The sequence below is a fragment of the Anthonomus grandis genome, chromosome 8 (assembly GCF_022605725.1).
Source record: "Anthonomus grandis grandis chromosome 8, icAntGran1.3, whole genome shotgun sequence".
Lineage (NCBI taxonomy): Eukaryota > Metazoa > Arthropoda > Insecta > Coleoptera > Curculionidae > Anthonomus > Anthonomus grandis.
The window spans coordinates 243,666-257,089 of record NC_065553.1 but is presented as its reverse complement, the minus strand read 5'-3'; the positions used below and the strand labels follow the sequence as shown (position 1 = coordinate 257,089).

At 29.9% G+C, this 13,424-nt stretch overlaps 2 protein-coding genes across 3 annotated transcripts in view; one reads left to right on the top strand and one right to left on the bottom strand.

The window, feature by feature from the left end:
• The window catches only part of LOC126739512 (prolactin-releasing peptide receptor-like), a 211,830-nt gene that overhangs the window by 175,567 nt on the left and 22,839 nt on the right, over nt 1-13,424 (top strand). The window lies entirely within an intron of this gene.
• LOC126739752 (piggyBac transposable element-derived protein 4-like) lies at nt 11,040-11,690 on the bottom strand. Its single transcript, XM_050445552.1, has one exon. It carries the CDS (start codon nt 11,688-11,690, stop codon nt 11,040-11,042), a length of 651 nt encoding a protein of 216 aa, XP_050301509.1.

Sequence of the window (13,424 nt, the reverse complement as noted above, 5' to 3'; positions counted from 1 at the left end):
AACAGCAAAAATTTAAATAAAGGGTTATGAAAATAGAGTCAATCAATTTAACACATAAAAAAAATCTAAAAGCTAAAAAACCAATTATACTTCCACATGCGTTGCAATGAAAAAACACCTCTTTTTTAATAAAATTACCAATTTAAAAGCGTTTAGTTCTCCCCCATTTTCCCTAATAATTGACACTGACGACTAGGAAGCAATAACATTCCAATTAGAGAGGAATAAGTGAAAAAAACAATTTATTCGCGTTACTGTTAGACTTCGTTCTACTCGGCTCAGTTTCACTTTATTTCTCGTTTTAATTGAAAGCATTTTCCTGAATTCAAGACGCCTGACCGGTTTCCTACCGGAGTTTTTTTTTAACAGTAAAAATAAAGCGGGATAACGAGCCGGATAACTGTGAAAGAACTGTACCTAATTGCTTCAAGTTATCTGGAAAAAATGAACATTTTGAAAGAACTTATGAGATGAGAAGTGATTCAAAAATATATTTTCTTAGTAGTCTAAGGCTACAAAAAATATCTCAAGCTTTTTTTTCACGTGTAGAATTTGAGAAACTTATAAATTATTTTTTTATTGAAAAAATGTTTAAGCAGAAGTCCTAGCATTTCTTTAGAAACACAGAAATGTTTTTTTAAAAATTCACATTTGCCATTGTTTTTTATAAAATTCATCGTAAGTAAAAAATAAATAATGGCATGAAAACGTCATAAATTAAAGTATCTTACCTATGTAAAAAGTACACATTTTAACTTATATAAATACATGATTGACGAAAGTTTGGATTAATCAGAAACACACTTTAAATAACATAAATATCTTCTAAAAATAATTTTAATATATTTAGAAACATAGACATAGACAGTGTTGACAAAATAATGCAAATATGGACACAAATTTGTCGATTGGAAAATAAAACTCGCTCTGGAAAAAATCCATTATTAAAATTAAAACAATAATTGATCCCAACTTTCCTGGAAAACGATAGTTTAAAGCCTAATAAAATATAAATACATTGCCTTCTATTAAATCAATAATAAGTAGAGAATCAGTTTGGAAAAGTATGTTATGGGAATGTGATTAAAATTGGCATTTTTGGTATTTTCTAATGAAAAGTTTTTATTTAATATATGTGAATATTTTTTAAGATTTTTAAAGCTCTTTTATGTTCCGTTTATTTATTTAAAGTAATTTTTTTACATTGTTTTTTGTTAATTTCACAATCCTGTCAGAAGTTAATTATTTTTATAAATCTTCTAGGAATTAAAAAAAAATTCTAGACCTATTGTTACTACTATTGTTAAGTATTTAAGAAACGAAGTTTCTTTCTAAAATTTCAATTAATTTTTTATTTCTTTTGAATTATTCAAATTTGTTTATCAGTTCTATTATCAGTAAATAATTTTACTTTGAGAGTTTTTTTTATACAATATTTTTAAAAATATACTGTTTTTTCCAAAAACCTGTTGGTAAAAGAAAATGTAACAAAATTAATTGATTTAATTTTTTTTGTTTAATTTATGTTTACTCTCTATGAATATTTTTTTTATAAGTTTTAAAGGGCTATACCTATATGTGCTTATAATATTTGAAGTAATTTTTAATATGTTCTTATTTCTTTCTAATAATGGATATGGTGATTCACAAATTTTTTAAAATATTTCATTGAAAATTCAGTTTTTTTATCGTCTTGTATTAAAATACTTAGAATAAGTGAAAATTTAATATAAAAAAAGAACATTATTAAAATTTGAATTTTTGTGTTTATTTTACTTTTATGAATATATTTTACCTTTTTAATAAAAATACTTATATATTTTAAGAATAATTTTCAAATTTTTTACAATTTTTTTAATTAGAATATTAGTAATTGTTATATTGTTTTAAGCTTTTAACTTAATTTTCGCTATTAGTCATTTTGGGTTTATAAACCTGAATTTTTTTTTTAAGTTTCAATAGTATTTTGAAAATTTAAATTTTCAATCACTAATTCTTTCAATAACAATAATTCTAAATAACATATTTTCGTTAGTAAGAGTCTTATACACTCAAGCAATACATGTTATTGTATATTGAAATCAATGATTTGGCAAAACAAAATAATTAAAGTCCTCATAAAATGCATAGATGTTTAAGAAATGTCGACACATGTATTTAGTTATAATTAATTAGATTAGTAAAAAGATAGATGCTTGTTTAAAAATTGATATTCCCCATCGATCTGCATAATGATTTAACCCTAATTGCCTGGAAGAAATTAATTCTTTATTCCAGTCATTTCTTGCTCTTAAAATAAAAATCGTTAAAGTCAATTTAAATGCCTAAAGTGCCTAAAATAAAGGAAAAATTTTTTAACGGCAGTAATTTCTCTATAAGTTCTTACCCTGATTACATTATCTCTGGATATTTCTCACACTCAAAGAAGAGTTCCAATCTTCTAAAAGAAATATATAATTTATGCCAGACAGTAGTTTCTGTATAAATTAGTATCCCAATGATAGTATTTCTGGATATTTCGCACTTTCCAAGTCGACCTCAATTTATTCAATTTTTTTTCTTTTACTAGCTTTTTTGAGAAAACTCTTGAAAGAATTTTATTTATACAATTATACATGCTCTGCTGCTATATTGCCATTTACAAATTTTCTCCAGAAACAAAGAAATGTTTGGTTAAAAATTTACATTCCTCATCGTCTTGTATTGAATTTATAATAAATAAAGTATATATAAAAAAAAACAATATTTTGAAGAAGAGAATAATATTTAGATTTTAATTTTTGGTCCTTATTTTCTTTTATTAAATTTTTTAGTCAAAACACAGCCAATTTTGAGAATATTCTCTAGACTTTTTCAAATAAAAGTATTAAGTGATATTGCATTATTAACCGAATTGTTATTATTAATTATTCCAATTATTTGTTATTTTTTTACAGTTCCCAGGGATTTAAAATAATGTCTAGTTATTACAGGTTTTGGGATAACATTTTTATAGTATTCCAGAAATTTGAAATTTTTTATTCGTATTTCTTCCAATAAAGAAAATTAAATAAAAAAATCCTAGTACATCAAAACTTTTTCGTCACAACTATACCGCTTTTTTTCTCCCTTTGGCATAACCCCAGCTTTTAAAACCAATAATACCTTAAAAAGACATCTAATTAAAACTAAAGATAAACTACCCCCGCTATCTTCTCCAGGACTTTATGTGGTTAGGTGTAAAGAGTACCCTGCAGTATACGTCGGCCAGTCTGGTAGGAAGATTTCTACTAGGATTAGTGAACACAAGGCCCAATATAATAAATTTAAAAATACCGAAATCACAGTGACCAGATCAGCTTTTGCTAATCACCTCCTCGACTCCAAACATAATTTTCCTGACAGATAAAATATAAAAATACTGCATCAATGCAACAAAAGTAAAAAACTAGACTTGTTGGAGATAATGGAGATTAGTAAAGCTTTTAAAAGCCCAGATCTGTCCTGTGTTAATGAAAGGATGAAAAAATTCCTTTTTTCGGGTTACATAATTTAAATTATTGTTTAGATCTGATGATGTTCTAGTCGAGCGAAACATGTAACCGTAGTTTTATTAAATGTATTTGTGATGCTGTAGATTTTGTGTTTTTTACCTTTTATAAAAAAAAGCTTTTAGAAGCATTATCCCCAAAAAACTATAATTATTTATCTGAAATTAAGTTAGTAAAACGATAAAGGCTTGTTTGAAAATTTACATTTTTAATCGATCTACATAATAATGTCACCACAAATGCCTGGAATAAATAAATTATTTATTTTAGTTAGGCATTTATTGACCTTAAAGAAAAAATTCACCTCAATTGCCTAAAATAAAGGATGAAAATAATCCAGGCTGTAATTTCTGTATAAATTCTTACCCTGATGACTGGATTATTTATAATTATTTATATTTATAATTATCTGGATGTTTTGTCACCCTCACAAGGTAGTTCTTCCTTAATTCCCTGGAAAAAATTCGCGGGTACATGTGAAAAAGGTGTTATGTCATTTTTTTGTCAAAATTGGTTTATGTCAGAAGCCGAATTTAAAAACCGTCCTTTACGTATGGGAATAACGAACTAAGTCATTATACACGCGTAAGTCCATTGTTTTCAATGTGTCTAACGAGATAATTTACACTTTTATCGTGTAAAATGCTCTATTTCAGACATACTACAAATGCATTTTAGTTTTTTGCAATCAACGCGTGAAAAGGGATTTAAGTCAAACATATGGCTTATTTTATTTCACAGCAAAATATTTAACACCTGTTCCAGTTCCTATATCTAGTGAAAAGAAAAGTAATCTTATAGATCTGCTGCCATACATTAGCGACACTTTTGCGGATTTTTGTAAAAATTTGACCACCACCAAAGACAAAAATGCTGATACATATTCTGATGCAAGTTCAGATGAATCAAGTGATGAGTAATATTTTATTCCTCTCAAAATAATTTGAATATGTTCTTTGTTTTAAAATTAAATGCTTTTAAGTTGAAAAAATAGTCCATTGCTTGAATTGGAGTTTAAAGTTAAGGTAAGTAAAACTCTTTAAGTCGTCTTCCAATATTTAATAAATTTAGAAAAATTTATATATATTCTCTACATGTTTCGAGAGTGTAAACTCTCATCTTCAGGAGAATACTTACAAAAGTAATGGTCTTAAACTAATATAAGTACAAACGCAAAATGATGGAAACTTACCCTTGCACTGACATTTTCGCAATAATGCCACACCTTCTTATGGTTAACCATATAGATTATCTTTTTCACTAAAAGATGAAATATATAAAAAAGTAACTAAAATGTGCCAAGATGGTATAGTTGAAAGGGCACAAAGTGAATGGAATTCTCCAGTTTTATTGGTTCCAAAAATAAAAACTGAAGATGAGAGTTTACTCTCTCGAAATATATGTAGAGAATATATATAATTTTTTCTAAATTTATTAAATATTGAAGGACGACTTAAATAGTTTTACTTACCTTTAATGCTTTTGTTGGTACATTCATTAATTAAAATAATATTTCCAATCCTGTGTTTTTTTTTATTGTGTAAAAAGAGTTATGTCAAAATTTTAAGAAATCTAAATGTTGTAAGTCAAAAAAAATGTAAATACTATTTTATACCAAACACTAGAAAAGTTTATTTACTTTAGAATAAAAATGCTCCTTTTATTCTACTTGATTCTAAGCAAAAAAAAAATATATGTTCAAAATTTTAGTCACAGGCCAAAATAACACTTCAAAGTGCGAATGACTCAAATTCGCTATTTTTGGCATACAACTTTTTTCCCATGTACCCGCGAATTAATAACTTACAATGCTTGTTTGAAAATACATATTCCTCATTAATCTATACAATACTGTTTAACTTAAACATGATTTTTGTTTGAAAAATCTACATTCATAAAATTACAAAAATTATATAAATATAAATTATGTACACTAACTCGTGACTTAATAATTTTTTAAATTAATATTTTACCTTACAGATTAAGTTGTGTGACAATATTCCTCTAGTACTACCTATTAAACTCTACAATAAATTACCAATAAGAATCAAACAAATTGAAAACTTACACGCGGTAAAAAGATGCTTTGTTATAATACTTTTTATTTAATTAATTAATATTTGAACACTGATTTGGTATGAGATAAGATTATGTGTGTTGGTTCTTTTGTATTTTCAATTATGTTGGTTAAGTTTCATGTCGTGTATTTTATTTGTATTTTTGGTAAGCTTATATATAGTGAAAACAAAGTCAAATTAAATATTATTCAATATCAGTTACTTAAGGAGCACAATAAAAAAATTTTTAACAGAATAATAGGATCTTAGCAGTAAGCATTGTCTTTAACTGTTTTTTTTTAATTCTAGGCTAAGTAAGGTTTCTAATAAAGAAGAGGAGATCATTAAAAATTAAAAAAACTGTCATAAAAATTAATTCCCTAATTAAAAATAAAGTAGGTCGAGGAGGGCGTGAAATCATTTCATTCTTGCTTGGATACCGGATATTCTTGACTATGAACTTAACTCTATTACTATGGATTATACAAGCAATCTCAATAATATACAGACATGAGAGAGTTTAATTTGGAAAATTAAATTAGTTTAAAATTAGTTTATCGATCTGTACAATACTATTTAAATTATAAATGTTTATTTAAAAATTGACGTTCCTAATCGATTTGTATAACATCTTTTTAACTGAAAATTATATATATAAAAGTACATTACCTCATGGCTTAATAACAAATTCTATTTTATTTATCAAATGTGGTTTTCCTCGCGGCTCGTCCTAATCACAATACGACCGTCAATATCGCGTTTAATTAAAAAGGGGCCCGCGGCGCTGTTTTTGCCGCTCCAAATACTCATTTCAACGACAATCACGCCAACATGCGAGCGAAACCCTTTAAACAGAACAACCGTCCGTAAGTACCCTTCAGAAAACGCATTTTATAGGCATTTTTTCAGCAGTTTTATGCAAATGCAAACATGCCTAATGCAAACATTTCAATTTGCTTTTAACTACTACTTTAACGCCAATATGTTTAATGATGATTAATTTTTAGGAAAACAGTGGGTTATGGCACTCATAATCTAAAAGTACAGTTCTGATGTCGTAATTGCATAATATCTTATTAGATACGTTAAATGTGAAAGGTTTTTTAATGTGTCAAAATGTGTGCTTTTAATTATTTTGAGGTAGCACTCACACAAGTTTTAAATTAATAAATATTCAAGCAAAATATGAAATTTATTTAAACTTTCAAACTAAAAAATGGCTTGTTCATAAAATAAATTTTTATTGTAATTTGGTGACATTTCGAATAAACATTTTAGTAACCGCAATCCTCGTTTAATATGCTTTCTGGTAATAAAATAATGATTTATGTAATTATTTACATGCCCTATAAATAGGATTATGTACATTTATGTAGTTTGGTTTATTAATAAAATATAGATATTAAAAGTGAAGGCCAATCGAATGACAATCGAGAAATAATTAATTATTCCCTAATATTTCTTACTATCTCAAGTTTCCTTGGTTAACAAATGGGATACGGGTATTAAAGAAGCATTTACCTTATTTCTATTTGTGACTTAAAAATCTCCTAACAATCCTGGATGACTGATCTGCAAAAAAATTAAATGCAATCCCATCGTCTCCCGGATCCTGTCCTCCCTTGGGATGATTCCCGTGCTTGAAATGGCAATTGATGGCCACTTTGTACTTCCTCTTTTTTTATTTTTTGTAGTGAGAATGATATGGACGTTGAATATGTCCAGGTCTACAATGATAATTTTTTTTTTCCTTTGTTCTTTATAAGATCAGATTGGTAAAGATAGATCTGTCGAGGTTATACACTTTAATTCGATAGAAGCCTCAACAAATTGACAAAAATTGTTGCAAATATTTGCAGCGTTTTGACATTCCGTCATTGAATTCGGCACCCAGAAAGATTTTAAATAAATAAGTTCTTATTATAAATATACTTTATCCAAACCGATATGAGACATATTTTGAACATATGAGTATTAGAATTGAAGTGAATTGTAAACAAATTTTGGCTCTTATTGTATATAGACCACCTTCTGGAAGTAACGTCACTATTAGCGCACCGCTAAATCATAATTGTTATAATCTATTAATCGCGCATGTCCTGCACACATTTGGTATATTCTGGGCACTTTACCGGCAAATCGTCAGATTATTGAAATATACAGTCTTCTTCATGTACTTAACTTACCATGTTTTAATCTGACGTGCTCGAGTTTTCCAGATGATAAATTTTTTTTCACTAATCTGACGCACTGCTATCAACGCACGTCTCTATAGTAAGGATCCATATATGTGGGGATACATTATAGGATATAAGGTTTCCTCCTATTTAATTTTCTGACGCGTTCAAGTAATGCTCAAAATCTACTATAATTTTGAACAAACACTGACTTATTTATATTTAGCCAATCTTCAGTTATAGCGATAATTTCTGGAAAATTTAGCTTTTCTAATAAGAGAAATATTTTATTTGTTTTATGTCTTAAGGACTGAGAAATACTCTAAGCTTGCTAACGCTAGAAGGTGCTTGATCCTCTGATCGCGTCAAATAATCTAAACATTTTTGGTTTTTATTGGGGAACCACTAAAAAGGTAGCTGCTTTGACTTTCCCTAATTTTATGGAGTCATAGGAGTCTTTCTGATGAAAAGAATGGCCTGGAGATAGAAAGAGTTTTGCTTCAATTTAATAGGAACTAATAATATACTATTAACCTAATAAAATTATGGAAGCGATAGTATAATTTTTGCAATGAGTCCAGGTCATTAGGAGTTCGGGAGAGCTTCACTATTGGAGGCATCATCGGGTTCATAAATTGTCCGTCATCATCCTTTGCATGTTTCTGTGCAAATTTTACATTTTCTCACGTTTGAGGTTTACTTGCAGCTATAGCCTCGTTATTAGAACCTATCTGCACAAGTTTGGCCTTACCAGAATTTGCCACCGTTGCTGTACTCTGATTATGTGACATCGGCGCTGTTGCTTTTTGGGGCGTTAAAGCTTAACGGGTGTGCGTTACATAATTTACTTTTTGGCTATCTATGACAGTATCTTGCGGCTACATAGTGGGGTCTTTAAGCAGCTTTAAGATTGTCTTCATTTTGTACACCTACTTTAAAATAGGAGTCTGAACTGTCCCTATTCTTCAGCATTGGAAAACATCGAATAAAGTCACTAGTTCTTAGTTTTTGTTTTATATAGTATGCAAAGCTTGGGTGTATAAGATGATGGAATTTTGGAGATTGAAACATAATGCCACTCTTTTTTTATAGGGGGTTTGCAGGATTGCGGAATATTTTTTTTAAGAAGTAATTTTTGTTGTTTTTTTCTTATCTGAAAAGTTGGTTTGACTTGAGATAGACTTTTTTGGTGGTAGGCTATTGCAAATTTTAGGTTTATCTTTGACAGCTAAATTCTCTACGGTCTGTACCATTTGATTAATAGTTTGATTAACACTTGATAATAATGCGATTGATAATAGTTGTCAGAGGTGTTAGAATGGAAGCCATGGATGTCATCTATATATTTTTGAAAGGTTTTCTATTTGGAGTCATGATTGCTCAAAATGTCATAGATCTCCGTTATAACAGAAAACTGTTCTTTTTAAGACAAGTTCCCATAGCTTCGACGTTGTCCAGAGAGATCTGCAAAACTTTGTCGTAGAAAAATTTCATCGTAGGAAAGTCGCATACATTACAGAAAAATCTAATATTGTGAAACACTTTTGATAGTAAATCAATTACCTTTGTATTAGCCTTGTCGAGTACAGTACAGGTGATACAGAAGTTTGGGCGATATTTACCACTAAGGCGAGATCGAGCTGGAAGAGGGTATTGATTTTAACTATTCCTTGCTAATACCATGTAATGTGTGTGGGAGATTTCATTATTGATTTTTTAACGCAAAATACAGGAAAAATCAAACTCCAACAGATATTTTTAATTTAAAGCAAGTCATTACTGAGTCTACACGACATAATTTTACCACAAACACTTCAAGTTTTACTGATCTAATAGTAACTAATCAAACTTCCATAATAAAACAATTGGGCTCTCTAAATATATCAAAAAATATAACTGACCATAATATGGTATTTTCAGTACTAGTAATAGCATGAAACGAATGCAATATATATAAATTACAGAAATATAGATCTAAATCAGTTACATTTGGATGAAAGTCAATTAAATTGGGATCAAATCTATTACACACCTGATATAGATAAGAAAATTGAAATTTTTAATAAAAATATAGCGTATTTAATAAACAGCCATGCGCCTCTTTTAATTAGAAATATACGTGATAAACAATTTACGCCGTGGATTACCAATAATATCAATTTGCTCATAAAGGAAAGGGATAAAACCCACCGTAAATATTTAAAACACACAGTTCTTTGATGCACGCTTGCAACATTACAGCCAAATAAGGAATTAGACAAAACATGCCATTGCTAGGAAAAAAATTACTTACATTAATTTTATGTCTCAAAAACACGGCAAGGAGTTCTGGAAGGATGCAAATAACTTAAATCTTAGCCGTAACAAGGATTCTAATATTCCTGATACGTTTTCTGATTTAACGGCTATTAATAACTATTTTACCAATTTGAGTCATACAGCTAATACAACATCTAATGAGAAAATACAATTTTATAAATCACATAAACATCATAAGACCAAATCTGAATTAAAATTTACTTTAATAAGATCTGGTAAGTCAACTTTACTTAAAATTTTAAAAACCATTTATTCTAATGCGATTGGTGAAGACGCTTTTTCTTTAAAAAATTTACATCTCTGTATGCCTTTTTGTTTAAAGCCCTTACTTAATATTATTTACAAGATTTTCATCCTACAATTTGAAAAAAGGCAATTATAAAACCCTTAGCCAAGATCAGTAATCCAAAGGAAATTAAAGACCTTAGGCCTAAAAGAATGACATATTGAATAAATTTATTCACCAACAAATTTGGGCATATATTAAATCACATTCTTTAATTCCTGAATACCAGGCAGGTTTTAGAAAGAACTTTAGTACTTTTACCAGTTTGATTAACCTTGTTAATGAAATCAGAAAAAATGAGGAAAAAAAAATTAACATGTCTTGGGTTGTTAGATTTTAGTAGAGCCTTCGATACTATAAATCACGAAATGCTATTAGCATAACTTTATCACTTTGGATTTTCTGGTGATGCAACAAATTTTTTTAGGTCTTAATTAGCTGGCAGAGCCCATTGCGTAGTTTTTAACTCTTTCAGGGGCAACAAATTTAAAATTTTTATTCTTTATTTGGGCACAGATTTTTTTTTTCTTATTATGTTTATTTTTCTGTAAACTATAACTTAAGAACATAAATAATACTAGTAACTTTGTTTATTTTTTATTTTTACTTATTATTTTGTACATAAATGTGAAAAAACAACTGGTGCTATATATGTACCACTGCCCCGTTCTTATTTATTTCTATGAAAGTCTTGAAAACATGTTTTATTTTTAGTTAAGCAGAGAGGCACGTTGCAAACGCTGCAAACCCATTCCGTTCTGACTTGGTTCTTTTTGGTGCTACAGTTAGCACATCGACGTCGAGTACCACGTTCAGGTTGATGTGTTGAACCTTCAAATCGGACTTCTTCGGAAACATATGGTTTATTTTTCTTTATAGCAATAGTTTCAAAACTTGAAGCAGATCTTTTTCTAGCCACCAGAGCTTCTGCTACAAGTCCTTCTATTATACTTCGTCGGAAATCTTTCATAGAAAGAGGTGGAAGCTGCAGTCCCTTATATAATACAAAAGCATTAACAACTGCAGCGTCCAGAAAAAAAAAGAAAATTCGATGCCACCATTTATGACTTTTTCGATCTATTTTGTAGTAAGACAAATTTTGGTCGAACTTGTCAACAAAATTCATATTTGCATTGTAGTCAGCAAGTGCCTTTGGACAGGGTACTTTGGTAATTGATCCATCCTTTTCTTTCCGGTTCACTTCAAGCATATCACGTGGATCGTGGAAGTTGGACAAAAGAAAAACGGAACGCTTATCCTTCCATTTAATGACCGATAAATCACTATTGCTCGTAAACCACTCCATTTCACCTCTTTTCATGTTCGTATCAGCTTTAAAATTCGGTATATGTCGCCTAGAAGAATTAACAGTGCCGCAGGCATGTATATTCATATTCTTTAGATCTTCCATAAGTTCTACCCCGTTAAAAAAAATTGTCAAAGTAGACAAGGTGGTTTTTATTTTCTAGTCCTTCACATAGCTGTTTGACAACTCTTGACCCTAAGTTCTTCTCGGCATTACCACTTGGCTTTCCTGTATAAATATCAAATTTTAGACAATATCCGTTTTTATCTGCCAGTACCCACACTTTATACCCTCTTTTAGTGGGCTTCTTTGGCATATATTGTTTGAGGGAGCTTCTCCCTTTAAATTTTATCATAGATTCATCTATGGCAACTTCACGACTTGGCAGCATGCATTTGCCAAAAGCCTCTGCCATAGAAAACAACAATGGCCTTACTTTATATAGTTTGTCTTAATTTGCTTCCCCTTTTTTTGCCATCAGTGAATTGTCGTTCAAGTGAAAGTTACCAAGCAGCCAACTAAAACGCTTCACTGACATTAGATTACTTACATAAGAGTCATGAAGATCTGGCGCACTGGACCAATGGTCCCTATAACTCGGAAGGCGCTTTATGCCCATAAGTAAATTCAACCCCAAAAATGTTTTTATTTCGCGAACATCGGTTGGTTTATGCTTGTTAAACTTTTGTTGAGCATACAAATTTGTTTCAAAAACCATATCTTTTATGAAATTCTCAGAAAAAAATAGCTGAAACAGTTTGCACGGAGTTGGATCTATCATATTCGTCACGCAATCAGCTAAACCAGACTGAGCAGCAAAATCTGGAGGTGAAGCAGGAGTTTCCACATTAGACCAAATTGGAGGTTTTCTGCCAGCAGGTGTGGCAAATGCAGCTGTTTGAATTTTTCTAGCAATTGTTATCAAAGGCAAATCATCTTCAGAGTCACTACTTGAATATATTAGCACATTATTTCCGATGGTTGCTTCCGTGTCGCTTTCTTCTTCGCCCTTGTTACTGGCTAATGATTCGCTATCAGAAGGAATTTCTTCAGCGACTGCATGATTTTGTTCTATTTCTAAATAAATATTCTCTATTTCAGCGAATAGATCATCTTGCGTCATGTTAACCAACTTAAATGGCAAGTCGGACATGTTGGAACCTGAAAATAAAAAAAAGCTGTCGCAAAAAATAAAAAACCTAATGTGTGCGGTGGTACGCATAGAGTACCAGACAGATATCAAATATTACAGGATTTTTTCAAATAAATATTCAGTCTCCATCATAAGAAAATAGCTTTATAATATAATTACAACGCAAATATACAAATATACTTACTTTTTTAGTCTTCCTCTCACTCACAGTTAGTTTACACTCTTGACAACTTAATTATAACCTTAACTTATTTTTCAGGCAGTGGCTCTATGTCCGGCGCCGTTACCGCAAGGCGCACTTCTTTATAAGGACGTAAACAACTTATTTCTAATGGTGGTTCATAAACTAAACCACTGCTCCATTCGTAAATAAATTTTATACCAGTGGTGCTAAATATGTACCACCGCCTAACTAAAGCATGCATTAAGGTGGTACATTTTGTACACCAGAAAAAAGAAAGAGTTAATAATGCCCTTGAAAGAGTTAATAAGGAATTTTGCACTTAAGAAACAAGTTTCCACACTGTATCTACGGATGTCCCGCAAGGTTTCATTTTGGGCCCATTGCTCTTTTCTTTATATGTTGCTGACATAAT